Source organism: Lissotriton helveticus, chromosome 4_1, assembly GCF_964261635.1.
Source record: "Lissotriton helveticus chromosome 4_1, aLisHel1.1, whole genome shotgun sequence".
Classification (NCBI taxonomy): domain Eukaryota; kingdom Metazoa; phylum Chordata; class Amphibia; order Caudata; family Salamandridae; genus Lissotriton; species Lissotriton helveticus.
Genome location: NC_136063.1, coordinates 145,525,856 through 145,551,585, shown reverse-complemented (window position 1 = coordinate 145,551,585; position 25,730 = coordinate 145,525,856). Strand labels below are relative to the sequence as shown.

The 25,730-nt window shown below is 47.9% G+C and overlaps 2 protein-coding genes across 3 annotated transcripts in view; one reads left to right on the top strand and one right to left on the bottom strand.

Moving 5' to 3' along the window:
- The window catches only part of NRBP2 (nuclear receptor binding protein 2), a 383,035-nt gene that overhangs the window by 26,278 nt on the left and 331,027 nt on the right, over window positions 1-25,730 (bottom strand). The gene's annotated exons all lie outside the window — the stretch shown is intronic.
- LOC144828431 (uncharacterized) lies at window positions 17,874-25,593 on the top strand. Its single transcript, XM_078686578.1, has 3 exons — window positions 17,874-18,119; window positions 20,331-20,421; window positions 20,609-25,593. The coding sequence occupies exons 1-3, from the start codon at window positions 18,081-18,083 to the stop codon at window positions 21,583-21,585; spliced, it is 1,107 nt and encodes a 368-aa protein (XP_078542704.1). The 5' UTR covers window positions 17,874-18,080; the 3' UTR covers window positions 21,586-25,593.

Here is a 25,730-nt window from a genome sequence, read left to right as displayed (position 1 = left end):
GTATAGCCAAGGTGCGTCTCTGAATCTAGGACAAATCCAGTCCTCTTTCTATTTCTCTGCCCCATGTCTTCTCTTTCCTTATTGTACATGGCCTCACTAAGGGTGTGTCCTCTCTCTATATCGATGCCCATTTCCGGTGGGGACAGGAAGTGCCGCGGTGCTGGGGCTGTCATGGCAGAGGTCTGTCCCGCCCCTCCCCCCCCTCCCCCCCCCCCCCCGGGCCCGAAGGAGAAGAAGTCACTACGGCGGCGGCGGCTCTTCCCGCCCCGGCGGCTCTGCCTCGCTCATGGGCCGCGTCCTGCGCACCCTCACCACCCTTTCCCGGCCGGAGGTCACCGAGCAGCTGGCCAGCCTCCTGCGCAGCCTCTGGACCCTGGAATACACCCCGCAGCACAGCCGCGAGTTCAAGGTGAGGAGGAGAGGGGACCGAAGGGGCGGGACATCAACTAGCCATGTGCGTGGCTCAGTGTCAACATATCCTCTCTACACGGCAGATGAAGTTTCGTACATAGCCAGTGGCCATCATCACTCGTCACCCAGCCATTAATCTCCCAGGGATTCATGTTATTTGCACTGATATGGTTTGCCCATCGCAGGGGAAATCTCCACCTCGCTCTGCGACGATCTCGTTTGCTTGTCTCCCTGACCCATCGCTAAGCTGGTGTGACTCCCCGCTTCCTTTCGCTCGATGCCCACTTTTCTGCGTCCACCTGACCCTTCCCGTTATTCACTTCTATGCTTCGGTGTGTTCTGGTTGTTAGTCATCTTTTGCTGTCTCTCAGAATGCGCCCGTCCTTTTGATTTAGTTTTTGCGTTATTGGGATTCTCACAATTGCAATGGGCATCCTTCTTTAGTAGGTTACTATGCCTATTGACAACCTCGCTGTTGTCAGTTGTCCATATTATGTAATATTTACGGCAGTTGAACTATATACCTGAGATGATCATATGTCTTTCTTTTCTGAGTCTTAATTTAATGTATAGACACCTAAGGGTTTATGCGACTATTATATTTACAAATTGATAAAGGAAGTGCTTTCCTCCTAGAAATTTCACTGTTGCTCAGATCACTAATATGTTTGTCATTCAACACGAATCTCCTACAGTCAAATAATCTCTCCCAGTTGACTAGCTACATGTACGCTTCACCTGGCTGTCAAACAAGCTCTGAAAAGTCTCCTCTACAAATTAGTGCTTCATACTGTCAAATTTGCCTGCAGCCAACCAAGGACGTTGTATACAAAATCTTTCTCGGGCATTGCTATGGGAATCTGCAATTTTTTGGAACTTGCAAATGCCTTGTAACTTTCAAAAAAGAACCTAGACTCCTTCTGTTCCACAGACATTTTGATGGTGTCTGAAAGGCAGTTAGTGACTTTGTTTTCACTCGGCTCCTTATTTGCTAGCATTTTAGACTTTCCTTTGCTGATGTTATTTTTTAGACGAATGATCCCACTCTTGTCTTTATTCGCCTTGTATTACAACCTATGGTTTTGTTCTGAACCTAAATATGATTTGCATATTCATCTGCTTTATTCTTTCATACACTTGTGTTTATTATTCATGTTTCTAAGTGGGTTCTGTTGTGAATTTCTCTAACAATGGTGATAAGTTTGCACTATAGGATATAGCAGCAGTAAATACAAAAGCTAATAGATTGAAACAGAGAGGTCTTTACGAAAGCATAAGCATTTTTTCTGTGAGTGTGTAGAGTCTTACATTAGCAGCTATGTTGAAGGGTTACATGCAGAACTCAGTAAGAATATAAATGCATGCAAGTATTACTGTCAAGCCTCTCTGTTTTGTCCTATTTGTTTTTGGTAATTGTTTTAAATCTTTGATGCATTATGTAACCGATTATTTATGTCTGTGCAGATCTCCATGATAACTTTGTGCTTCAGACCTGAAAACTGTTAGCCAGAAAAAAAAGATTGGAAGTAAACCAATCTTGAATTATTCTTGTGCTATGAGAGGCGAAACCATTGCATTGTAAATGCTTGTTGCTTAATGAGCGGAGATGCGGACAATTACAAAGTGAATATCTTATCAACGTCACTTTTTGTGAAACGCATCAAAGTGGTGGTTTGCTTAACTCACGCCAAGGCTCTTAACCATTAATACCAAGTACCCCCTTGAAAGAGTGGAGGTTTAAGCGTTCATCATTCCAGCCAGAGCACTCCTATCGAATACTGAGAATATTGTTTTCAGATTTTTGCCAAGAACTGTTATTGTAGCGCTAGTTGAAAACATCGCATTTAGGAGGGAATATGGCAGAAACCCTCTTAATTTTAAGCATTATAATATATAACATAGCAGTCTGTCTGTAGATTGTCAAGCTGTCCGGGCAATACCATACATGACGTTGTACGAGACTGGGGGTGTGGCTAGAGAATATTTGGGTGTCCTACAGGTTGCTGAGAAGTGTGCAACAGACAGACCCTTTTCTGTGGCTCGCGTATGCAAAAGGCTATTCAATGCTGGGTTTCGTTCTATAAACCAACAATGATGCTGAAGAAGGCCATTTTGGATACAAAAATCAGGCAACCTATGCTTGGAGCTCTACTTTAGCACAGCAGCTCCGGCTACTGTAAATCTACACAGTCTTTCAGTATATTATTCAGATCAACCATAGGAGGGATGTACTAATTGTCTATATGTATTGAATATGTTGCAACTTGAACGTTTTCTTGCCAAAGACGAGACTGATAAACATTCATTTTTAGGGATATTTGCTGCTAACACTCTACCTCCAACTCTGGGTAAACTTCAACGCCTGCTTCATCTAATAGTCAATACAGAGGGTAAAGTTCAAAGAGGATGGCACTGGTTAGCAACATTTCTAACGGATAAGGGCTCCGAGTTTTTTGACTCCTATGGTTTGCCCCTAAACTGTTATCTGTATCCCAATTCTATAAGGCAATTAAAAAAAAATTAACACTTTAGGCGGAGTAATATTTCATGAAAACCAGATTCAGGATAATGTATCATTTTACTGCGGGGCACATTATTTATTTTATTTATATCATAGTTAGAGAGGCGTAGACTTTGAAAGCATTTTTTAAAATGTATTCAACACATTTAAAGGAAAATAATGCGTTTGTAATGAGGTTTGTGATGCGTCAATTGGGTAGATTGAAAAGAGGCTGTGTAAATACCAGACCGTTGCAAAATTGTATTTCATGCACTCATAATTGAGGCTATTTTCCGTTTTCACTGATTTTTACAGATAAATACTGACAGAAAATATTTGTTTTCTTGTCTGTGTTTATTTTTTAAATGTGCATAAAAATTGAAATTGGGTGGCTTTTTGAGTAATTCTAAATAGCGTCTGCCAGGCCAATAGCTATGTGGATTGATAAGTAAGAAGGTTAAAAAAGAAAGTAATTTTAGCAAAGAGGATTTAAGAGCAGCCAGTAGATATGCACAAGGTTGATACTGAAATTTGCATATTTTCATATAAGTGCGTGTTAGACCTGACACCTTTTGGCGTGGTTCTTCCCCCATCTTTTCGCCTCTGACTCATGTGTTTTGATGCTGTGCTGGATTTCGTTTTTGCTGATTTAGATGTTTTGGACACTCTGCCACTGCTGATCAGTGTCAGAGTGTAAGTGCTCCTTCTGTAAATTGTGATATTGATTGAGTATACCTAATTGGCATATTTGTATCACCACGAAGTCCCTAGTAGAGGGCACTGTGTGTGCCAGGGCTGGTGATGTCAAATGCTACTAGTGGGCCTGCAGCGCAGATTGCGCCACCCACACGAGTAGCTTTTAAAAGGTGACTCAGGCCTGCCAGCGCAGGGCCTGCGTGCAGTCAGTGACTGCCATGTCAGCCTGGCCAGTGTCCCCACTGGCTAGGTCCAATCCTTCCCTGTCTGTGCACATCAGTCACCCCTATGGAAGGCTCAAGGTACCCCCCTGGGCAGGGTGCAGTGTAGGGATAAGGTAGAGCATGTGCTAGTGCAGGTACTATGCTCTGGTAGTGGGCTACAGCCATTTTTGTGTGCTCACTGCTGTAAGGCTATCTTGCTCCATAGAGTAACATGGAGGGGGGCTGGGCCCATGTGATACCAGCCTATCTCCCCATAGGAACAAGATGGGACATAAGTGAAAGATATCCCTGGACTCAGAATTTAATGACACATCTTTTAGTGAAGGGTGTTTTTAAATCCTGTGTTGGAGAATAGCACTTTTAGAAAGTGGCTGTTCTCTTGTCTAAACCTTTTTCTGTGTGCCTGGGTTTGTGGAATGTCTGCCTGGTCTGGATGTGACAGGAAGGGGCTGCAGAGCCCCAGAGGAGAGGGTCGGAGCCATCCCGGGGATGAAAGGGCACATCTGCCTGCTTGGGAGGAGGGAGGAAGGAATGCCAGATAAGTGCTGGGCTGTGCCTGCCTACCTCCCCCACATTCGCTCTCTCCTGGTGGTCAACTGACCCCACTGGCCCTGAAGCTGACAGGAAGAAGAAAGCCAGAGACACCTCAGTGCTCCGCAACCCCCAGAACTGGTTTAGACTGGACCCAGGGCCTCCATGCACCAAGAACTTCAAAGACATTGGGGGTATAAGGAAAGGACCCCTGTCTGCAGAAAGTTAGATTCTGAAACTCTACAATCAAGACGGACCCTCTGCTGGAAGGAGGACGGCGAGAGAACAAAAGGAAGATTGCCTTGCTGTGTGCTCTAAGGGCTGACCTGTTCTGCTGTATCACTGGAAGCTGAGGAGGGGAAAGGGACTTTGCTGTGGGCTGTGTCCCTGCCTGCTTGAAACTGCTGAGACTTTGCTGTGTGCTGTGCCTACAGCTTGAATCTCCAAGGGCCTGAGAAGAGCTGGCTCCCTGTCTGCAACCCAGGAACATAAAGGTTGCCCAAGGACAGCAAGACTCTGCTGTGCCCCCCCCCCCTGAAGCTGTGGGCCGGGGAGATCGTGAAACTGCTGTGTGCAGTGAACATCGGGGACTGCTCGACTAAGCCTGGCTGTGTGTCCCGGATAGCGCGCTGGCTGCTCTCTGCTCTGATTGAGAGCGCCGCGCTGATTGCTGCCTGCTTTGCCCCGAGATCGGCGTGTTCATCGACACGTGCTCGTGGGGGCCGAGGGGTTCTGAAGCTCCCCCAGCGCAGCGCGGGTTAATTCCGCTTGCCTGCATCATCACCGCCGCGGGCCCGGGCCCTGAAATCGACCTCGAGGGTCTGCTTGCATTCACGAAGGGGCCGTGCGGTGATTGGCCGTGGCCGGAGGCTGGTAGAGAAGTGCCGCGACCGGATTGGCCGATTCCCCCAAAGCTGCGGTGACGTCGCGGAGGGCTCGGCAGAAGTGCCGCGACCGGATTGGCTGATTCCCCCCAGAGCTGCGGACGTCACTGAGGGCTCGGCAGAAACGCCGCGACGGGATTGGCTGGCTTCGCTGAAGCTGCTGCGAGAGCCGAGGAAGTGCTGTGATCACCGCCGGGACCGGGGAAGACTGACCCGACCTCGCCGAGGGATCTGGAGAAGTGCTCGAGCCCCCGGCCTGCCGTCTCTGCTCCCCGCCGCTCCCCGAAGGATTGAGAGCAGGCGGAGAGCCTGCTGAGACCGGCCGGGCCCGAGCGTGAATGAGCGCTCCCCAGCGAGGTCCCCCTGAGGCAGGAGAAGTGCCGGGGGAGGGAAAAGGAGTCCCCCCCGGCCCTCGGGTGAGACGCGCTTGTAGCGCTTAGGCTTCTCAGCGGTAGGGGATGATTCCTCTGGCACAGGTTGGCATCCACCTTGTTTTCCTTGCTCGTTTTTAGGGCTAATATAAAGTCAATCAGTATTACTCGTTGTTTTTGATACCGAGGGACTAGAGACTATTTTTGTTTTGATTCTGAGGACTGCCTATTTACAAGAACCATTAAGAATTAAGTGCAACCTTGTTCTAAATGAAGTGTTTAACGTGCAACCTTTAAGTTAGAAATGCTATGTGTTTTAAAGAAGTGATTATCATGCAACTGCTTCATTTACATGCTGAAACTAGATAAAGTTATATATTTTTATAAAAATATACTTACTTGTGTGGTCTCAGTTTGTGGTGGATTGGGGATTATTGTTGTGTTAAGTGCAAATGTTATCCACATTGTCTCCGAGTTTAGCCTAGACTGCTCGCGCCATGCTACCTAGAGGGTGAGCAGGGGTTATCTCAGAGGGTTATTCCGTTGCCCTGACCGGAGCTAGGGGTCCCTACTTGGGCCAAGGTACTTACCTTTGCCAACCAGAGACTCCCGGTTCTAACATTGGTGGCTCGCGGTGCGGATTTTGAACTAATAATTGCACTTGACCGGCAGTAATTTCTTGTACATCACTAGTCTAGTTTAGCAGAACAGGTTGCGCAAGACTTTTTCTTTTTGGTGAAACCTTTTTAGTTGAAAAAGGGTAGGAAGCATCATGTCTCGGAAAGCGCCAAGCGTGAATGGAGACGTGGAGGTGGAATTTGAAATCCAGAAGTTGTTAACCTATAACAAGGAGCAACTGAGAAAAGTCTGCCAACAGCTTGAATGCCCAGTGAGGGGCGGCGCAAATAAGGAAGAGCTAAGGACAGCTCTGAGGGCCTGGTGGGAGGCCAAACATGGTGTCCCAGAAGCTCCTATTGAAGAGGGTGGCGCACAGGAGATTGGGTTTTGGCCCAGTGAATTGCCAGTGGCGAAGCCAGCGTCTAGGGCCGGCAGCACCCACTCCAGTAGGAATATTTCTCCAGAGGAAGTGGAGGAGAATCAGAGAACAAGGGCCCATGAGATTGAGCTTTTGAAACTCCGAGCGGACGCCGATGAGAAGAAACTGCGCCTAGAAATAGAGAGAGAGGCACAGGAGAGGAGGCATGCTCTCGCTTTGGAGGAAAAGAAGCTCCAATTGGCTCATGAGAGGAGCATGAAGGAATTGGATTTCAAATATAAAGAGAGGGGGTCCAGTTCTAATGGTGGCAGCGCACAACCAGTACAGGCGGGTAAGGTATACATACCAAAGGATCTGGTACAGAATTATCAGAGGGGTGAGGATATTTATGCGTGGTTCAGAGCGTATGAACTTGCCTTAAAGATGAATGAGGTGCCTGAGAAGAATTGGGGAGCAGGATTGTGGAAGCATTTTGAGGCCTCTGGGAGGGATGTTTTGGCACCCTTAGAAGCAGAGGATGCTTTGTCCTACTCCGCCATGAAGGAGGCTTTGTGCCTCAGGTATGGGCTCACTGCTGAACAGTACCGCCAGAAGTTTAGGAACTTCAAGAAGCTTGATTCAAGTACTTGGGTGGAGTGTGTGAGTATGTACACGCGTGCACTGGAAGGTTGGATGAAGGGCAGCAAAGTTACTGATTATGTGGGGTTGTGTCACTTGATTAGTAGGGAGCACTTAAGTAGTTTGTGTGTCCCAGAGCTGCACCAGCATCTTTTGGATAGTAAGTTAACTGATCCCAGTGAGCTTGCTAAAGAGGCGGACCGGTGGACTAGCACCAGGGTCCACAAGGGGGTGGTAAGTACCCCAGCCAAGGGTGGACAGGGTCCCCCGCAGAAGAGTGGGGGGGACACGGGTAATCAAAAGGAGTCTTCTAAAGGGCCCCAAACTGGTTCCCAGGAGAAGGTGTCTCAACCCCCCAAGTCTAAGAAGTCCTGGCCCCGTAAGGGCAAGCAGGACAACAGGCCCCCGCCTACCTGCTTTACATGTGGGCAGGTGGGGCACATTGCCCCCAAATGTCCAAAGAAACCTCCAGCACCCTCTGGTGCTCCAGCACCGGCATTGGCCAGTGTAGCTTTGGGAGGGGATTTGATTTCTAGTGGGGAGGAAGGGTTAGCAGTGATGACCCTTGTCTCTTTAGGAGACCGGGAGATGGCCCAGGAAACCTTGCTGCCCCAAAACACTAAGAAATACGGGCAGAAGGTGACCATCAATGGACAGGTGGTGGAGGCTCTGAGAGACACAGGGGCCAGCGTGACATCTGTTAGGTGTCAGTGGGTGTCTGAAGAGCAAATTGTTCCCCAGGTACTCCGGCCTGTGGTGGCAGCTGACAGTTCAGTGCGCTACTGCAGGCTGGCGAAAGTTCCATTTGAATGGGGAGGAGTCTCCGGTATTTTGGAGATTGTAGTAAGTGATGCCTTGCCTGTAGATTGTCTATTAGGTAATGACCTGGAGAGCTCCCCATGGAAAGAGGTGGAGCACCGGACTCACTTGGAGATGTTGGGTTTGCCTGCGTGGATCTGTGTGTCCACCCGTGCAATGACAGTAAGAGAGGGCGGTCTAACAGAGCTGGAGCCTGGAACAATGGCCCAGGGACCTGCCAAGAGAGGAAGGGGTAGAGGGCGCGGGAAACCGGCCCCCACTGTTCCCACGGTCCAGGAGGAGGCAGACCCAGAGGGGGATGCCCTGGAACCTACAGGGGAGCAGGTGGCCGAACTAGGGGAATTGCCTGAGCTGTCCCAGTGGCAGCAGGAAGGTGGTCCCTCCAGGGAGGAATTCTGCCAGGCTCAGAAGGAGTGCCCTTCTCTCATTGGTGTGCGGCAGCAGGCTGCTGACCAGGCCGCAGGCCTGGGGTCCAAGGAGCATTTGATCTATTGGGAGGATGACTTACTTTATAGTGAGCCTAAGTTCGCTGAGCCCGGCGCAGCCCGTGTGCTGGTAGTACCGGAGCGCTTCAGGAGCTTCCTACTGGGTCTGGCTCATGACGTGCCTCTCGCAGGACATCTGGGGCAAGACAAGACCTATCACAGGCTTGTCACCCATTTCTACTGGCCCCAGATGAAGACGCACGTCTCTGCCTTTTGTAAGTCTTGTCAGACTTGTCAGGCCAGTGGCAAGAGTGGAGGGAAGCGCGTGGCACCCCTCCAACCCTTTCCCGTGGTGAGCACCCCTTTTGAGCGGGTGGGCATTGACATCGTGGGGCCCCTGGATCCCAAGACAGCCCTAGGCAACAGGTTTATCCTGGTCTTGGTGGACCATGCCACTCGGTACCCGGAAGCCCTTCCGCTCAGGACAGTCACCGCCCCAGTGGTGGGCCGTGCCCTGATGGGGATCTTTTCCCGGGTGGGATTTCCGAAGGAGGTCGTTTCGGACCGCGGGACAAACTTCATTTCTAAATATATGAAGTCCCTGTGGAGTGAGTGTGGGGTGACATACAAATTCACCACTCCTTACCACCCTCAAGGAAATGGGTTGGTTGAGAGATTCAACCGCACATTGAAGGGCATGATCGTGGGCCTGGAAGAGCCCATGAGGCGGAAATGGGATGTCTTGTTGCCATGCCTGTTGTTTGCCTACAGGGAGGTGCCTCAGAAATCCTTAGGGTTCAGTCCCTTCGAGTTGCTGTATGGCCACCCTGTCAGAGGGCCTCTGGCTCTGGTGAAGGAGGGGTGGGAGAAATCCCGTGGGAAAACCCCTCAGGATGTGTTCAGCTATGTGCTCAGCTATGTGCTGGCCATTCGCAACCAGACCAAGCGCTTCAGGAAGCTCGCTCAAGAGAACCTGGAGGCTAGCCAGGAGGAAATGAAGAGGTGGTATGACCAGAACACTTCTCTGGTTGAGTTCCACCCTGGACAGAAAGTGTGGGTGATGGCGCCGGTGGAGCCTTGTGCGCTCCGTGACAAGTGGTCTGGGCCATATGAAGTGGTGGAGCGCAAGAGCGAGGTTACCTATTTGGTTAACCTGAAGACTCCCAGGCAGCCCCTGAGAGTGCTCCATGTGAACCGCCTCAAACCCCACTTTGAAAGAACTGAAGTGACTATGCTCATGGCTACAGATGTTGGAGGGGAGGAGGATAGTGATCCTCTCCCTGACCTCCTGGCAGTCAAGGAGCAAGATGGGTCAGTGGATGGTGTGGTCCTCTCCCCCACCCTGACCCCAAAACAGCGGGAGGACTGTCGCCAAGTCTTGGGTCAGTTCGCCCCACTGTTCTCCCTGACCCCAGGTGTCACCAAATGGTGCGTCCACGACGTGGACACTGGAGACAGCATGCCTGTGAAACAGAAGTTTTACAGGGTGGCTGACAAGGTCAGAGCTAGCATCAAGGAAGAAGTTTCCAAGATGTTGGCGCTTGGGGTTATTGAGCCCTCCAGCAGCCCCTGGGCTAGCCCAGTGGTCTTAGTGCCTAAGAAAGCTGCTACCCCCGGTGGCCCCCCAGAACTTCGGTTCTGCGTGGACTACCGTGGGCTCAATGCGGTCACGAAGACTGACGCGCACCCCATCCCCAGAGCTGATGAGCTGGTGGATCGGTTGGGAGCTGCCCAGTACCTGAGTACTTTTGATTTGACTTCAGGGTACTGGCAGATTGCCTTAACTGACGGGGCAAAGGAGAGGTCAGCATTTTCAACGCCAGAAGGACACTTCCAGTTTCGTGTCATGCCCTTTGGGTTGAAAAATGCCCCCGCCACATTTCAGAGATTGGTCAACCAGGTACTGGCAGGGCTGGAACAATTCAGCGCAGCCTACCTGGATGACATTGCAGTGTTCAGCTCCACTTGGGAGGAACACCTGCAACACCTCACTGAAGTGTTGAAGGCTCTGCAGAAGGCAGGCCTCACTATCAAGGCCAGTAAATGCCAGATAGGGCAGGGATCTGTGGTGTACTTGGGACACCAGGTGGGGAGCGGCCAGGTGGCGCCCCTACAGGCGAAGATTGATACCATTCTGGCTTGGGAACCCCCCAAGACCCAGACTGAGGTGAGAGCCTTTCTAGGTCTCACCGGGTATTACAGACGGTTTGTCAAAGGCTATGGCACCATTGTGGCCCCTTTGACAGAGCTGACATCTAGGAATCAGCCCAGGAAAGTGAATTGGACTGAGGCCTGTCAAACTGCTTTTGACACCCTCAAAACTGCCATGTGCACAGCACCGGTGCTTAAGGCACCTGACTTTTCAAGTGAGTTCATTGTGCAAACTGACGCTTCAGAGCAAGGCGTGGGAGCAGTGCTCTCACAGATCAATGATGAGGGAGGAGACCAACCTGTGGCTTTCATTAGCCGGAGGCTGATCCCCAGGGAACAAAAATGGAGTGCCATTGAAAGAGAAGCTTTCGCTGTGGTCTGGGCTCTGAAGAAGCTGAGGCCCTACCTGTTTGGGACTCACTTCCGCGTTCAGACCGACCACAGGCCCCTCAGATGGTTAATGCAGATGAGGGGTGAGAATCCAAAATTGTTGAGGTGGTCCATTTCCCTACAGGGGATGGACTTTACGGTGGAGCACCGCCCTGGTACAGAACACGCCAACGCTGACGGTCTGTCCAGATTCTTCCGCCTTAGTGATGAGGACTCCCAAGAGGTTGGGTAGTTCTCCCCACTTTCAGCTGGAGGGGACACGTGTTAGACCTGACACCTTTTGGCGTGGTTCTTCCCCCATCTTTTCGCCTCTGACTCATGTGTTTTGATGCTGTGCTGGATTTCGTTTTTGCTGATTTAGATGTTTTGGACACTCTGCCACTGCTGATCAGTGTCAGAGTGTAAGTGCTCCTTCTGTAAATTGTGATATTGATTGAGTATACCTAATTGGCATATTTGTATCACCACGAAGTCCCTAGTAGAGGGCACTGTGTGTGCCAGGGCTGGTGATGTCAAATGCTACTAGTGGGCCTGCAGCGCAGATTGCGCCACCCACACGAGTAGCTTTTAAAAGGTGACTCAGGCCTGCCAGCGCAGGGCCTGCGTGCAGTCAGTGACTGCCATGTCAGCCTGGCCAGTGTCCCCACTGGCTAGGTCCAATCCTTCCCTGTCTGTGCACATCAGTCACCCCTATGGAAGGCTCAAGGTACCCCCCTGGGCAGGGTGCAGTGTAGGGATAAGGTAGAGCATGTGCTAGTGCAGGTACTATGCTCTGGTAGTGGGCTACAGCCATTTTTGTGTGCTCACTGCTGTAAGGCTATCTTGCTCCATAGAGTAACATGGAGGGGGGCTGGGCCCATGTGATACCAGCCTATCTCCCCATAGGAACAAGATGGGACATAAGTGAAAGATATCCCTGGACTCAGAATTTAATGACACATCTTTTAGTGAAGGGTGTTTTTAAATCCTGTGTTGGAGAATAGCACTTTTAGAAAGTGGCTGTTCTCTTGTCTAAACCTTTTTCTGTGTGCCTGGGTTTGTGGAATGTCTGCCTGGTCTGGATGTGACAGGAAGGGGCTGCAGAGCCCCAGAGGAGAGGGTCGGAGCCATCCCGGGGATGAAAGGGCACATCTGCCTGCTTGGGAGGAGGGAGGAAGGAATGCCAGATAAGTGCTGGGCTGTGCCTGCCTACCTCCCCCACATTCGCTCTCTCCTGGTGGTCAACTGACCCCACTGGCCCTGAAGCTGACAGGAAGAAGAAAGCCAGAGACACCTCAGTGCTCCGCAACCCCCAGAACTGGTTTAGACTGGACCCAGGGCCTCCATGCACCAAGAACTTCAAAGACATTGGGGGTATAAGGAAAGGACCCCTGTCTGCAGAAAGTTAGATTCTGAAACTCTACAATCAAGACGGACCCTCTGCTGGAAGGAGGACGGCGAGAGAACAAAAGGAAGATTGCCTTGCTGTGTGCTCTAAGGGCTGACCTGTTCTGCTGTATCACTGGAAGCTGAGGAGGGGAAAGGGACTTTGCTGTGGGCTGTGTCCCTGCCTGCTTGAAACTGCTGAGACTTTGCTGTGTGCTGTGCCTACAGCTTGAATCTCCAAGGGCCTGAGAAGAGCTGGCTCCCTGTCTGCAACCCAGGAACATAAAGGTTGCCCAAGGACAGCAAGACTCTGCTGTGCCCCCCCCCCCTGAAGCTGTGGGCCGGGGAGATCGTGAAACTGCTGTGTGCAGTGAACATCGGGGACTGCTCGACTAAGCCTGGCTGTGTGTCCCGGATAGCGCGCTGGCTGCTCTCTGCTCTGATTGAGAGCGCCGCGCTGATTGCTGCCTGCTTTGCCCCGAGATCGGCGTGTTCATCGACACGTGCTCGTGGGGGCCGAGGGGTTCTGAAGCTCCCCCAGCGCAGCGCGGGTTAATTCCGCTTGCCTGCATCATCACCGCCGCGGGCCCGGGCCCTGAAATCGACCTCGAGGGTCTGCTTGCATTCACGAAGGGGCCGTGCGGTGATTGGCCGTGGCCGGAGGCTGGTAGAGAAGTGCCGCGACCGGATTGGCCGATTCCCCCAAAGCTGCGGTGACGTCGCGGAGGGCTCGGCAGAAGTGCCGCGACCGGATTGGCTGATTCCCCCCAGAGCTGCGGACGTCACTGAGGGCTCGGCAGAAACGCCGCGACGGGATTGGCTGGCTTCGCTGAAGCTGCTGCGAGAGCCGAGGAAGTGCTGTGATCACCGCCGGGACCGGGGAAGACTGACCCGACCTCGCCGAGGGATCTGGAGAAGTGCTCGAGCCCCCGGCCTGCCGTCTCTGCTCCCCGCCGCTCCCCGAAGGATTGAGAGCAGGCGGAGAGCCTGCTGAGACCGGCCGGGCCCGAGCGTGAATGAGCGCTCCCCAGCGAGGTCCCCCTGAGGCAGGAGAAGTGCCGGGGGAGGGAAAAGGAGTCCCCCCCGGCCCTCGGGTGAGACGCGCTTGTAGCGCTTAGGCTTCTCAGCGGTAGGGGATGATTCCTCTGGCACAGGTTGGCATCCACCTTGTTTTCCTTGCTCGTTTTTAGGGCTAATATAAAGTCAATCAGTATTACTCGTTGTTTTTGATACCGAGGGACTAGAGACTATTTTTGTTTTGATTCTGAGGACTGCCTATTTACAAGAACCATTAAGAATTAAGTGCAACCTTGTTCTAAATGAAGTGTTTAACGTGCAACCTTTAAGTTAGAAATGCTATGTGTTTTAAAGAAGTGATTATCATGCAACTGCTTCATTTACATGCTGAAACTAGATAAAGTTATATATTTTTATAAAAATATACTTACTTGTGTGGTCTCAGTTTGTGGTGGATTGGGGATTATTGTTGTGTTAAGTGCAAATGTTATCCACATTGTCTCCGAGTTTAGCCTAGACTGCTCGCGCCATGCTACCTAGAGGGTGAGCAGGGGTTATCTCAGAGGGTTATTCCGTTGCCCTGACCGGAGCTAGGGGTCCCTACTTGGGCCAAGGTACTTACCTTTGCCAACCAGAGACTCCCGGTTCTAACAGTGCATTGATTTATCTTCTACGAATGTTCACAGCATTGAAACCTGGCAAGCATTCAAGAATGAATGAATGAATGAATGTGGGTTTTGTAGAGCGCATAGTAACCCGGGATCATCCCTGCGCTAAAACCGAGACAGCAGAGTGGGTGGAGTGCCAGGGAGAAAGGGAGGAGTGGATCAGGGGAAGAGGTGAGTTTTCAGTAATTTCCTGAACCGGGAGTGATCGGATTCTGTCCTTAGTTTGAGAGTGAGGGTGTTCCACAGCCTCGCCGTGTTCACTGAGAATCGCCGGCCTCCTGTGCGTGCCTTTCTCACTCTGTGGACTGTAATAAGGCGTTCGTGATCTGAACGGAGGGATCTTGTAGCTTTATAGGGCGTGATAACGTTTTTGAGAATGGGGGGGCCCTTGTCCTGTAAGAGTTTGTGAGCCAGACAGAGAGCCTTGAATTTTACTCTTTCTCTTATTGGGAGCCAGTGAAGGAGTTTCAGAGCTGGTTTGGCCGAGGATCTGGCCGGGGTGTTGGTAAGAAGCCGGGCCGCGGCGTTCTGAATTCTTTGTAATTTGTTGAGGGTGGCTTCGGGAGCTCCCAGGTAGATGGCGTTGCTGTAATCCAACCTGGAAAGAATCAGGCCTTGGATAAGCAGTTTCCGGGAGATTTGTGGGAGCAGGGGCAGAATTTTCCTGACTGATCTAAGAAGCCCAAAACAGATCTCAGTGGTCTTTTTGGCTTGGGTTTTGAAGGACAGGTCTTTCTCTATCCAGATTCCCAGGCTCTTGATCTCTTTTTTGGGGGCTGGGGGTTCTCCCAAGCAGGTGGGCCAGATGTTAGGGGGAAGGGTGGGCCCCTTTTGGCCGAGAAGCATGATTTCTGTTTTGGACCCGTTGAGTTTCAAAGCTGATTTGTTCATCCACCCATGGATTTCGGAGAGGCAGTTGTGGAGATTGGACGGTTCTTGGTTGGGATGGGATAGGGATACTACCAGTTGGGTGTCGTCAGCGTAGCTAATGATTTTCACTTCGAACGGGAGGACTACCTCCTCCAGTGGGGACATGTATACATTAAATAATGTCGGGCTGAGCGAAGAGCCCTGCGGTACTCCGCACTGGAGGGGGATCGTCGAGGAGCGGGTGGTATTCTCCCAGACCTGGAAGGAGCGGTGGTTTATGAATGACGAGAGCCATGCCAGAGCGGTACCTTCCACCCCGATGTCTCTGAGTCGCTGGATTAGTACCCGGTGGTTGACAGTGTCGAAGGCCGCACTGAGGTCCAGGAGGATCACTGCCACTGATCCTCCTGCATCCAGAATGCATCTGGTCTCCTCCACTACAGCCAGGAGGGCGGTGTCCGTGCCCTGACCAGGGCGGAATCCAGTCTGAGAGTTCCTGAGGAGATTATTCGACTCCAGAAAATGGGAGAGGTTTTTGTTCACTATTTTTTCAGTGATTTTACTAATTCCGGGGAGGAGGGAGATTGGCCTATAGTTGGCCAGGTCCAGCGGGTCCAGTAGAGGTTTTTTGAGAAGGGCTTTGACGACAGCAGCCTTCCAGCTGGGGGGGACCTTTCCCTGACATAGTGAGGAGTTGATGAGGTCAGCTAGAGGGGGGGCGATAGTGGGTGCCACTTTTTTGAGGATGCGCATAGGCACCGGGTCGCTGGGGGAACCACTTTTAATTGTGGCGAGCGTTGTCAGGACCTCTTCTATAGTTACCGGGCCGAAAGTGTCTAGGTAGATGTCATAGATATCCGGGTGAGGGTTTGAGAGGACCCTCATCGTCTGCTCTATAGTTGACTTGGGGTAGGGTGGCGAGAATCTTGTGGATTTTCTCGTCGAAGTATTTTGCCAACTTGTGGCATTTATCCTCGGAGGTGTTAGGAACTGGGAGAGGGTCAGGGACTTTGAGTAATTCTTTCATGATGACAAAAGTTTCTCTGGCAGAGCAGGAAGAGTTTTTTATTCTTTCATCAAAGAATTGGCTTTTGGTGTTGCGTAGGGCGAATTTGTAAGTTCTTATAGAGGCGCGGAAGGCGTCTTTTTTGGATATGGATTCGTCCTTCCTCCAGATGCGCTCTGTCCTTTTACACTCCTTTTGTAGCAGTTTGAGCTCAGGGGTGTACCAGGGGGCAGGGTTGACTCTTTTGGCTCGTTTCAGGGTGCTTGTTTTGGGGAGAAGGGAGTCGAGTGATTTAGTGAGCCAGGAGTTAAATTGCACATCAGCGGTAACAGGGTCTAGAGCTGGGGGAGGGAGGGATTCCGTGAGCCTGGAGGCCCATTCTTCAGGCGAGAGTTTGTGCCAGCGTCTGTCAGTGACCTGGGTTTTGGGAGGTTGGGGTGGCGGGACATTGAGATGCCAGTCGATAGGGACCAAAAAATGGTCTGTCCACGGCAGTGGGAGGGGGGATGATGGTTTTGAGGTCGTGGATGTTGGTAAAGATGGGATCCAAAAGGTGCCCTTTGTCATGAGTGGCCTCTGAATTCACTAGACGAAAGTCATAAGAGGTAAGATCGAGAAGGAGGTCGGAGGCAATTAGGTCCTTGGGGTCTAGTAGATGGAGATTCAGGTCTCCCAGGATTAAAAAGTTGGAGGATGTCGTTGCCATTAGGGTGACAGTTTCGACGAGGGCGCTAGAGAACTTGGTGGGGGCTCCCAGTGGGCGATATATGAGTACGCCAGAGAGGGAGATTATAGGAGAGATCTGTAAGGCGAAGTGGCAGCTTTCGCAGTCTTCGATATCGCCGTTATTTGCTCTACAGGCGAAGTGCTCTCTGTATATTATTGCCAGGCCACCACCTCTGCCGAGGGGTCTGTTCTGAGAGTGGATTTGGTAGCCTGGAGGTAGAGCATTAACGATATCGGAGTTGGGGGTAAGCCAAGTTTCCGTAAGGAACAGGATGTCAATAGAGAGATCCTGTATAAGGAGGTTTATCTCGAGGGAGTGTTTAGGGAGGGACCTACAGTTAAGGAGAGCGAGCTGTAGGCCGTGGTGTCCTGCCTTGGTAGGGGCAGAGTTGCAGAGGTCGCAGTTAGCAAAAGGTTTCTCTCCTTTATAAATATAATAGCAATTTCTGTTTTTCATAGGATTAAGTGAGAGGAGCTTACCTTGGGTGTAGGTGAGATGACTCTTGGAAGAATTGGGCATAACGACTGGGCCTGGGGCCGGCACGGGCTTGCCTTAGGCGCGCCCGCTGCGCGTCAGAGGTAGACACATTTTTATAGGAAGTGGTCGGGGCGTGGCCTAGTGTGAGTGGGCGTGGCCTGTGGTCAGGCCCGATGATGGCGCCGAGGAAAGAACGAGTGCATATTTATCGGTTAAATAAATGTGGACATATACTAATTTCAGCTTTATTTCTCCACAAAACCCAAAATAAATATAGATAACTACAGATAAAATTAGCAAAAAATAAATATGAATAAGTACAGACAGAAATGTCAAAAAACGAAATATAAAAAAAACGGAAGCCCTACTCATAATATACGTATTCACCGCATTTATTATAAATAGCTTGACTCTGTAATGTGTATTTTAAGCGTGCATGGTGTCTTTTAAAATCACACTATCTACACTTTTACCCCAGTGATAAAAAATGTTTTAAAAAAAATGAATGAAATAAAGGGCTCAATTTTATAAACCGGTCTGATTTTTCTGCAGCTATTGGGTTTAGGCGGGACTTTTCTTGCCATGCTAAAGCACACCTGTTTTAAATAATCCATCAGAAACGTTCACAAAGACATTTGTCCATTTATGGTCACTAGGAGTTAGGCCGGGGGTGGAGCAGCGCGTGGGGGCGGTGTGCACTTGATTCTTACAACATGTAAACCTGACGTTCTGTGGGAACTTTGGCGGGAAACTAATCGGACTTCTAGCTAAAAGACCGTCTGTCCCCGGGAACATTCTGGCGGGACTCTCAGAAACTCCAGCACCGGAAGCATCTGCAGCCGCCCCCAGAGCGGGAGCCTCCTTCGAGCCCCTCGGGTGCCTGAACAGCAGACTCTCCCGGAAAGATTCTAGCGCCCTGAGGACGGAGAGCAGATGTCATATACGACCATGTCTGACAAACAAGAACTACTGGTAAGGGGCATATTTTTGTTTTTGATAAAGAGGCTTTTTTTTGCCTGGTTGTCTAGCTGTTTAATCGTGTGTTTCTAATGCTATTATTTCTCAAAGGTTAAAGAAATGCTTGTTTCAACCAGGCACAGCTCCGTATTATACTTCATGTGGTTAAGCATAAGAAAAAAATGTTGCAGCACTCTGTGTGTTATGAATTAACTTTTGCTGTTAGTCAGGAGGCGTGACAGACAGAAAAAAGTCTGCAATTATATGCGTGTGTCTGGCGCAAGACAATATTAAACAAATGAGGAGTTAGCCCGGCAGCGTTCGAACATGTGGTTCGAATTAAGTCTTTCGCTCTGCAGCAAAAGGCTTTTTTTTTAGGTCATTCTTGCAAGAGCACGTGGTTTAAGCAGTTTGAAAAAAATGTCGTAGCCCTCCGTGTGTTATGAATGAGCAGTAGTTCTTAGCCTCAAGGTCTGACTTAGGAAGGGTGCATTGATGCCCTGGGTCAGGTGGAACGGGTGGGGGGCGGGGGGGTGGAGTGTTGCAATGTGGGGCCAGCTAGCACACTGCGCACAGTGGATCGCACGACAATGTGTGCTGGATGTACTTGTAATGTGAAATATGATATTTGGCTTGTGTATTTAATTTCCATCTTGCTTTTGATATCTATGAAATGAATGTTCTCTCTTGGTGCATACCTGTCCTTTGACGGCCTTCGCTCAAAAGTAATTAAACGTTGATATCAATAAAAAAAAGGCTTCGCCGTGGAAACCACAAACTGGTTCTAATCTCTGTTCTTGAGCATTTTATTTATGCCTTTTTATATAGCGCGGACTTTACCCGAAGGCGTCAGAGCGCTTCACAATAGGAATAGAAAATTACAAATGAACAAAATTATATTAGCAGACGATAAGTTACATGAGTTAATTGTGACAATTGTGAGCAAACAAAATAGATGAGGTAGCAAACAGTGCAATACAGGAGGAAAGAGTGACAAGTGTGCAGGTTACAAGAGAAAACAAGGTACAATTAGAGGTATAATACTGCAATATATGCTAGACACTCAGGCACAAGAACAAACGTTACGTAGGCAATGGTGGCACTTGTGCAAGTATCAAAGGCAAACAACATGTGAGAGGTAGCAAACGATGTGTTAAAAGAGAAAAGTGACGTGTGCAAGTTACAAAAGGGTACCATACACTGGTACAAGGATAATACTGCAATAAATGGTAAACACTCAAACTACCAGAACACACTGGGAAGGCACTTCCATAGTCATGGAGAAAAGAGTTTTCAGTGATGGGAGGTCTTCCTTCAGATAATAGAGCGGGAGTGAATTACTTTAGGAGGTGTCTTTGGAGGAGGAGAACTTTGAGGTCCGTTTTGAAGACCTGGGAGTTGCACCATTGCAGTGAGAGAATGTGGGACGAGTTGCACATACTATATCATTTTTTTTTCTTTTTGATGTGAGATCTCCTGAGCAGCGTCTGGCAAGTGTCATTAATGAACTCATGCTCAAACCTTGCAGATGGGGGTGGGGAGGTTGAGGCGGTGTGTGTGTGTGTCTCTCTCTTTCTTTCTTTCTTCTGGGAATTAAGAGGATAATACCCAAGGAGCTTGGTCTGTCTTACGTCTCTCAGACTGTCTCTATTTCCGCCCCCTGCGGCTCTGTCTTTCTTTTTGTGTCTGTCTCTTATCCCCTCTGGGCACAACAATGAGACTACCCATGGGGCTTGGCCTGTTTTGCGAGGTCAGAGAGAGGATGAGAGAGAAAGAGAGAGAAAAAGAAAGGAGAGTGTCTCCATGTCCGTCCGCCATCTGGGAGTTAAATGATTATACCTGGGGGCTTGGTCTGTCTTACACCTCTCAGGTGGTCGCTCTTTCTGGCCCTGGCTGCTCTGTCTTTTTTGTGTATCTGTCCCTCTGGGTGTCTCTCAGGTCTCTCAGACGGTCTCTCCACCCACCCCCTGCACCTCTGTCTTTTTAGTGCGTCAACATCTCCCGTCGAGGGTTTTCGTCTGTTTTATGTCTATCTTGCTTGTGTGTGCGTGTAATTAAACACTTCATTGCGGTCAATGTCCAGTCCTCATAGTGATATATAAACAATACTCTGTGTGTGTGTGTGTTTGCATGAGTGTGTAAATATGTACATCAGTGCTATCAAATAATATAATTTACCATATTGTAGGAAAATGTGTTACAGCGCTTGTCATATTGTCTTCACAGGCGGCGGCAGAAGCACTTCTATCTAACACTGCACTTGAAGGCCCTAACCCTAATTCGCTTAGTCAGATTTGCAGCTTAAGCACTCAGGACGGTGAGAATTATTCTATTGTTATGTAATCAAAAGGGGATTTTCCACTATAGACGGTGCTAGAAATGGAATGTGTGTGTTTGTGCGCGTGCGTGAGCGCGTGGAGTCTAGTTTTAGTGTGCATGACTATTAGATGACGCTTCAAACTTTTCAATGTTTGAAATAAAATTGTGTTTTTACTCCAACTCAGATAATGCCAGCTCTGTGACAAGCTCCCCACGTCCAGCGCGGTATCCGAGTACCCAGCGACGGGTCGTACACAGGAGAACAAGGCCGACGGCTGATGATGTGAAATGCAAAAGTCGAAAACGTGACGAAGAGAGGCTGCAAGGGGCACAGATGCAACAACCACTGCATGGGAATTTTAGAGGCAATACTGGTGGGGGGACCGCATTTCTTAAGTTACCACAAGAGTCTGGAGAGGGCGGTTTGAGAAAGAGACGCTCTGGCTATAAAGAACAGGGTGCTCATAAGCACAATAGGAATGCAAATGCTCCTGATAACAATTCTGATACCCAACAGTCTCCTAGACATCTGCCCACTGCTCCCCTAAGCATTACAACTGCATCGTCAGTAAGAAATGACATTTTACCTTCAATAGTAGACCTCAGGAGGCGCGGTCTGAACACTTCATCTATCTGCGAAGCTATTATTTATTGTTTAGGCTCTTGTGATACAGAAGCACGTGCCCAAAACATAGAAGGCATCAAAGCCAACATAATTCGTATACAACAAAATGTACAGAAATTAGTTTCTGCTACTTTAGCAGATGCTCAAATTCAGCTCGACTCCGATGTCTCCTCAAGCACCATAGACAATATCCTAAAAGTAAAAAAAACACTTAATGTTGAGAGAAAGTCATCAATTGACCCCTGTAGCCGTACTGCTGCAGGGGTTAAAGCTTCACCCCCCAGCGAATCAGCTGTATTTTCAGCGATTCGCGATGTTTTCCCTCTAATAAACTCCCTTGAGATACTGGGGTTAAACTCGGCACCTGTAGCTTTATCTCTTATTAATGTTTTACGTGAATGTGATGCGTCCGCCCATATCAGCCACATAACAGCTGTCAAAGTTGCTGTAGATCACTTAATCAAAAATACCAAGACTTTGATTGATTCTATTTTAGCAGACGCCCAAGCCTGCCTTGATTGTTTGAGCCTTGACTAGGGAAACTGATAATGTCCCCCAAAGAGCACTGGTCACCAAGAAGGTCTTAAAATACAAGCTCCAAACATAAAGAAAAATGGTTAGCCGCTAAAGAAGTCGGAAATAGTTTAACCAAAGACCTAAAAAGAGACAACAAATGTTTAAGAATTATACGTCATAATAGTCAAGCCAATGATGGTTATTTACCACCAAGCCCCAGTCTGTTAGAGCCCCCACCTCAGAGAGTCTCAGACACTCATAATAATTCCAGCTTAATTACTACCCTACACCCGTATTTTTAGAAAGCGCGCGCCAAGATAAAAGAGTTATCAAAAAATTTAGAGCTATAGAATTTTGGTTTGTCAATTTACACCTCATAGATTCTATGAGACTAGCCCTAGAAGTGGTTATTAACTCTATTTAACAACAGCTCAACCAAATGGCCACTGATATCTGCCCCAATGATAATGTACAAATTTGCATGAGCGGCCGTGGGTTGGCTAACTCTTTCTACACTCACACCCTGCCACATTGTGACCTAAATGACTTCGATTTCTTAAACAAAGTTGTTGAAATGATGAATAGCAATGCTGAGATTTTGGGGTCACAAATTTCAACACTGGTTGTGACTGAAGAAAGTAGGCGCAAAATGGATGCTAAATTCTGTAATGTTTAGTAAGACCATTCAAAAGAAATGTTGATGGTAGATTAATTTAAACACCACCCCTGGGACTTTGTGTCTGGCAGGGTGCCCGGCTGGGTTATTGGATTATGGTCAAACTCCTGGTGCAAAATTGACAGAGGAAGCTCAGTGAATGCATGATGCCCCAAGCCTCCCCCCCAGATACCACTGTCACTTTCCAAGACATATAGGCATTTGAAAAGTACTTCAGTGTGGCGATTAAAGTATTATTCCATGAAGGCGGCTGGCATTAATTCACAAGCAGGACCGCAATCAATTCTAAAATTCAGTTTGTTCTTTGCGGTGTGAAAGATATAAAAAAAAAATCTTATGGGCTAGGTATTTCAGTGAATATTGCCATTCGGCAAATACCCACGAATACAACCATTCATGCGCAGACATCTGCGTGGCTTGCATTACAAGCGACTGCTGAGACCTTCATAATGATCATCCAGTTATCCACGGTGCATGCTGTTTTGTCGTTCTAAGAAGTGTTTGGAGTGTCATTGTGCATTAACAAAGGTAGGGAAAGCGAGCTGTCACAGCAAAACGTTGTGTGATTCATGCGGCCTCTTCGGCCCTTGAAGTCATGCCTGTAAAGGCCTTATATGTGAAGTCTGCAAAGCCAGGGTGTTTTCATTTGATTCACATCTTTGCTTTAAGAGGAAACCTAAACCCCCAACCAAAACAGATGATCATATATTCTATGATATGGAATGCTGTCAGGAAAATATCATTCACAAACCAAATTAGATTTCTGCCAGACATATTAGCGGTGAGCCTACTTGGGAGTTTTCGTTGAGTTGTATACGATAATCGCCTTATTAAAGAGGACAATAAAACTCTGCCCTATAGCTTTCAAGAGTTATACATCCGCCTTGTAAGCATAGGGCTTGAGAAAAGGCTTTCTGCTCTGGGTTTATAGGTTAATCAGAGGGTGTTTAAAGTATGGCTTTTAGATTACAGCATTCATTCTTTTGCATCCTCAGAGGACCTTCCAACTCTGGTAAAAGTTACTTTGTAAAAAAAAAAAACTCTTGGAAAATACTCATCAAATGCTGACATAACCACCCACCAACATAGTCTGGGCCTATTCCTGCTGGCATGCACTCTATCAAGAACCCTCACAAAACTTTCCACACCTCACATTTGTCGAGATGCTCCTCCTTGCAGCCTTAAATTATGCCAATTTATTTCCACTCTTTAGTGTCAATATGTTTATTGCAGATGATCCAATGACCTCTGCTAGTGACAGCGATGAAATTGAAAAAGCTTTCACTCAGTATGTTCACCATCGGAATCTTAGCATTATATACATTATGTAGAAAGTGTTCAACCAAGGTAAGGGCTCACAAACCAAGTCTGAATACTAAGTACATGGTGCTTTTCAACCCCACCCTCGAGACAAACTTCAAATAACAACTCTAGCCAGACTGGTGGTCACTCTAGTTTCTTTTTAGAAGCCTTTGAGGATGCCACTCAGAGATCCTATGGGTAACTTGTTGTAGATTTAAACGTGAACACGCCAGAGGATTACAGATTGAAAATGGGCCTTTTCCCACCAGATCTTCCCATTGCTTATACTCTGAAAAAGTCCTCCCCGGGCTAAAAAAAAAGGAAGAAATAGAAAGCCTCACATCAGTTTAGAGCTTTACTTCCTGATGGCCATTTCCAGCAGGGTAGTGCGAAATCTAACTCTTAAAACTGCTGGTCTCATCAACCCCATAACAAAGAAAAGCTCTTCTGTGCTCCGCAACTGACGATTTAGTAGCTGCGATCTTTGAGATAGCTCTAAATACCTTGAAGGGCAATGTCCCTTTGAGTCCTAGCAAATCTGAGTGCTTAAAAAGAAAAGTATTTCTTATTAAAAAACTGAGCAATAAAAAGATATATATTAAAATATTGAAAAAATGTATCTTGTTCCTAAACACAAACTAGACAGAATGTGGGCCCCTGCAAGGGATGATGCTGACAAACAGCCACAGATCTTCTGGAAACCGAGATGCAAGAAATTCCACAGCGAAGTGATTTACCTGTATATGAGAAGGCAAAGATGTACACCTCTGTTCTTCAAATGTATCTGAACTTTGACCATCATATTAAAATGGAAAAAGAGGGCCTGACTTTATCCATACCTGTTAGTCAAGAGCCGCTAGTTTCACCAGTCAGAGAACCAGAATCACCAGCTGTTAATCTAGTTAATGATATCATTGAGAATGTTAACCCCCGGTATGAAAAGGAAGCCAAATTACTCCGTAATAAAATTCAACAAAATAAAGACAGCTTCTGGAATGAATAGGGGGAACTTCAGTATAAATGTAATGTTATAAGTGGCTCAAACCTGCATGACTTGGTCAGAGGCGCAACACAATCGCACTCCTTTGCTAATAATAAAGTGCCTATCGGCTGGGACGCCTTCATGCAGAGCTTAGCAGAACTGAATATTACGGCATCAATGCTAGCTGGGTATCGTGTCTACTTAGAAGATTTTAAAAGCAGAGCCCTTGCCCCTTTTGTTACTCCTTCTGCCCCTGCATCACCATTTTTGCAAGGCTCTCAAAGAACACCTGTACATGACCAGAGTTATCAGAGACAACTCTCGCAAACCCATAACCTCGCCCAGAGCATTCCGTCCAAAAAAAAAAACATTCAAGAGATTGCCTTAGTTGTTTGCTTAGCACAGTATCTTGTTTTCTAATCAAAGTGGTGTATTACATGTTTTGTTTACCACGCCACACACAAACGTATTCCAGATCATCTGTGTTTATTAGTGGGTAACAAATTAAACACTTGTTTTTAAGAAACTACCTAATTTTTATCACAGGACCGTAGTTTTTGAATGATTTTATGACTGATGGCCATACTGCGTATATCTGGATGACGATATTATGCTATAATTTCTTGATTTGTTTGTAGCTTCTACATATTTTATGTTTGATGTTGATACTGTGAGTTATATGCAGCGGTGCATAATGTATTTGTTAACTACCGCTATCTCATGATTCCACTATTAAGCTTGAATATGTTTTCTATATTTTTATTACTGTATTAGAGCAAACCGTGATTATTACCGGGCATCAAAAAAAGCTGTGATTCTTTTTTTAAATTTTTATGTAACTTCTACAGATTTTATGTTTGCTGTTGATACTTTGATTTATATGCTATGGGCATAATGTATTTGATTACTATCACTACCTCATTATAGCACTATTAGCTGGAATTTCTTTTTTATTGTCACTAAAGGTGGTCAAATATACGTAATTCCAAATAATGAGGCTATAATGACCTAAACAGTTCTTCTGTTATGTTTAAAGGTTTCCAATTAAATTGAAAATATTGCATCAAAATTAAACTTCCACCGAGCTTCTTTTACATGTAATCAAATGTATTTTGCCTAAAAGTCGTTATCGTTCTTTTCAATAATGTGATTATATGACACTTACCAAATATTACAGCAATTCTAAGCTACATCCACAATATTGTG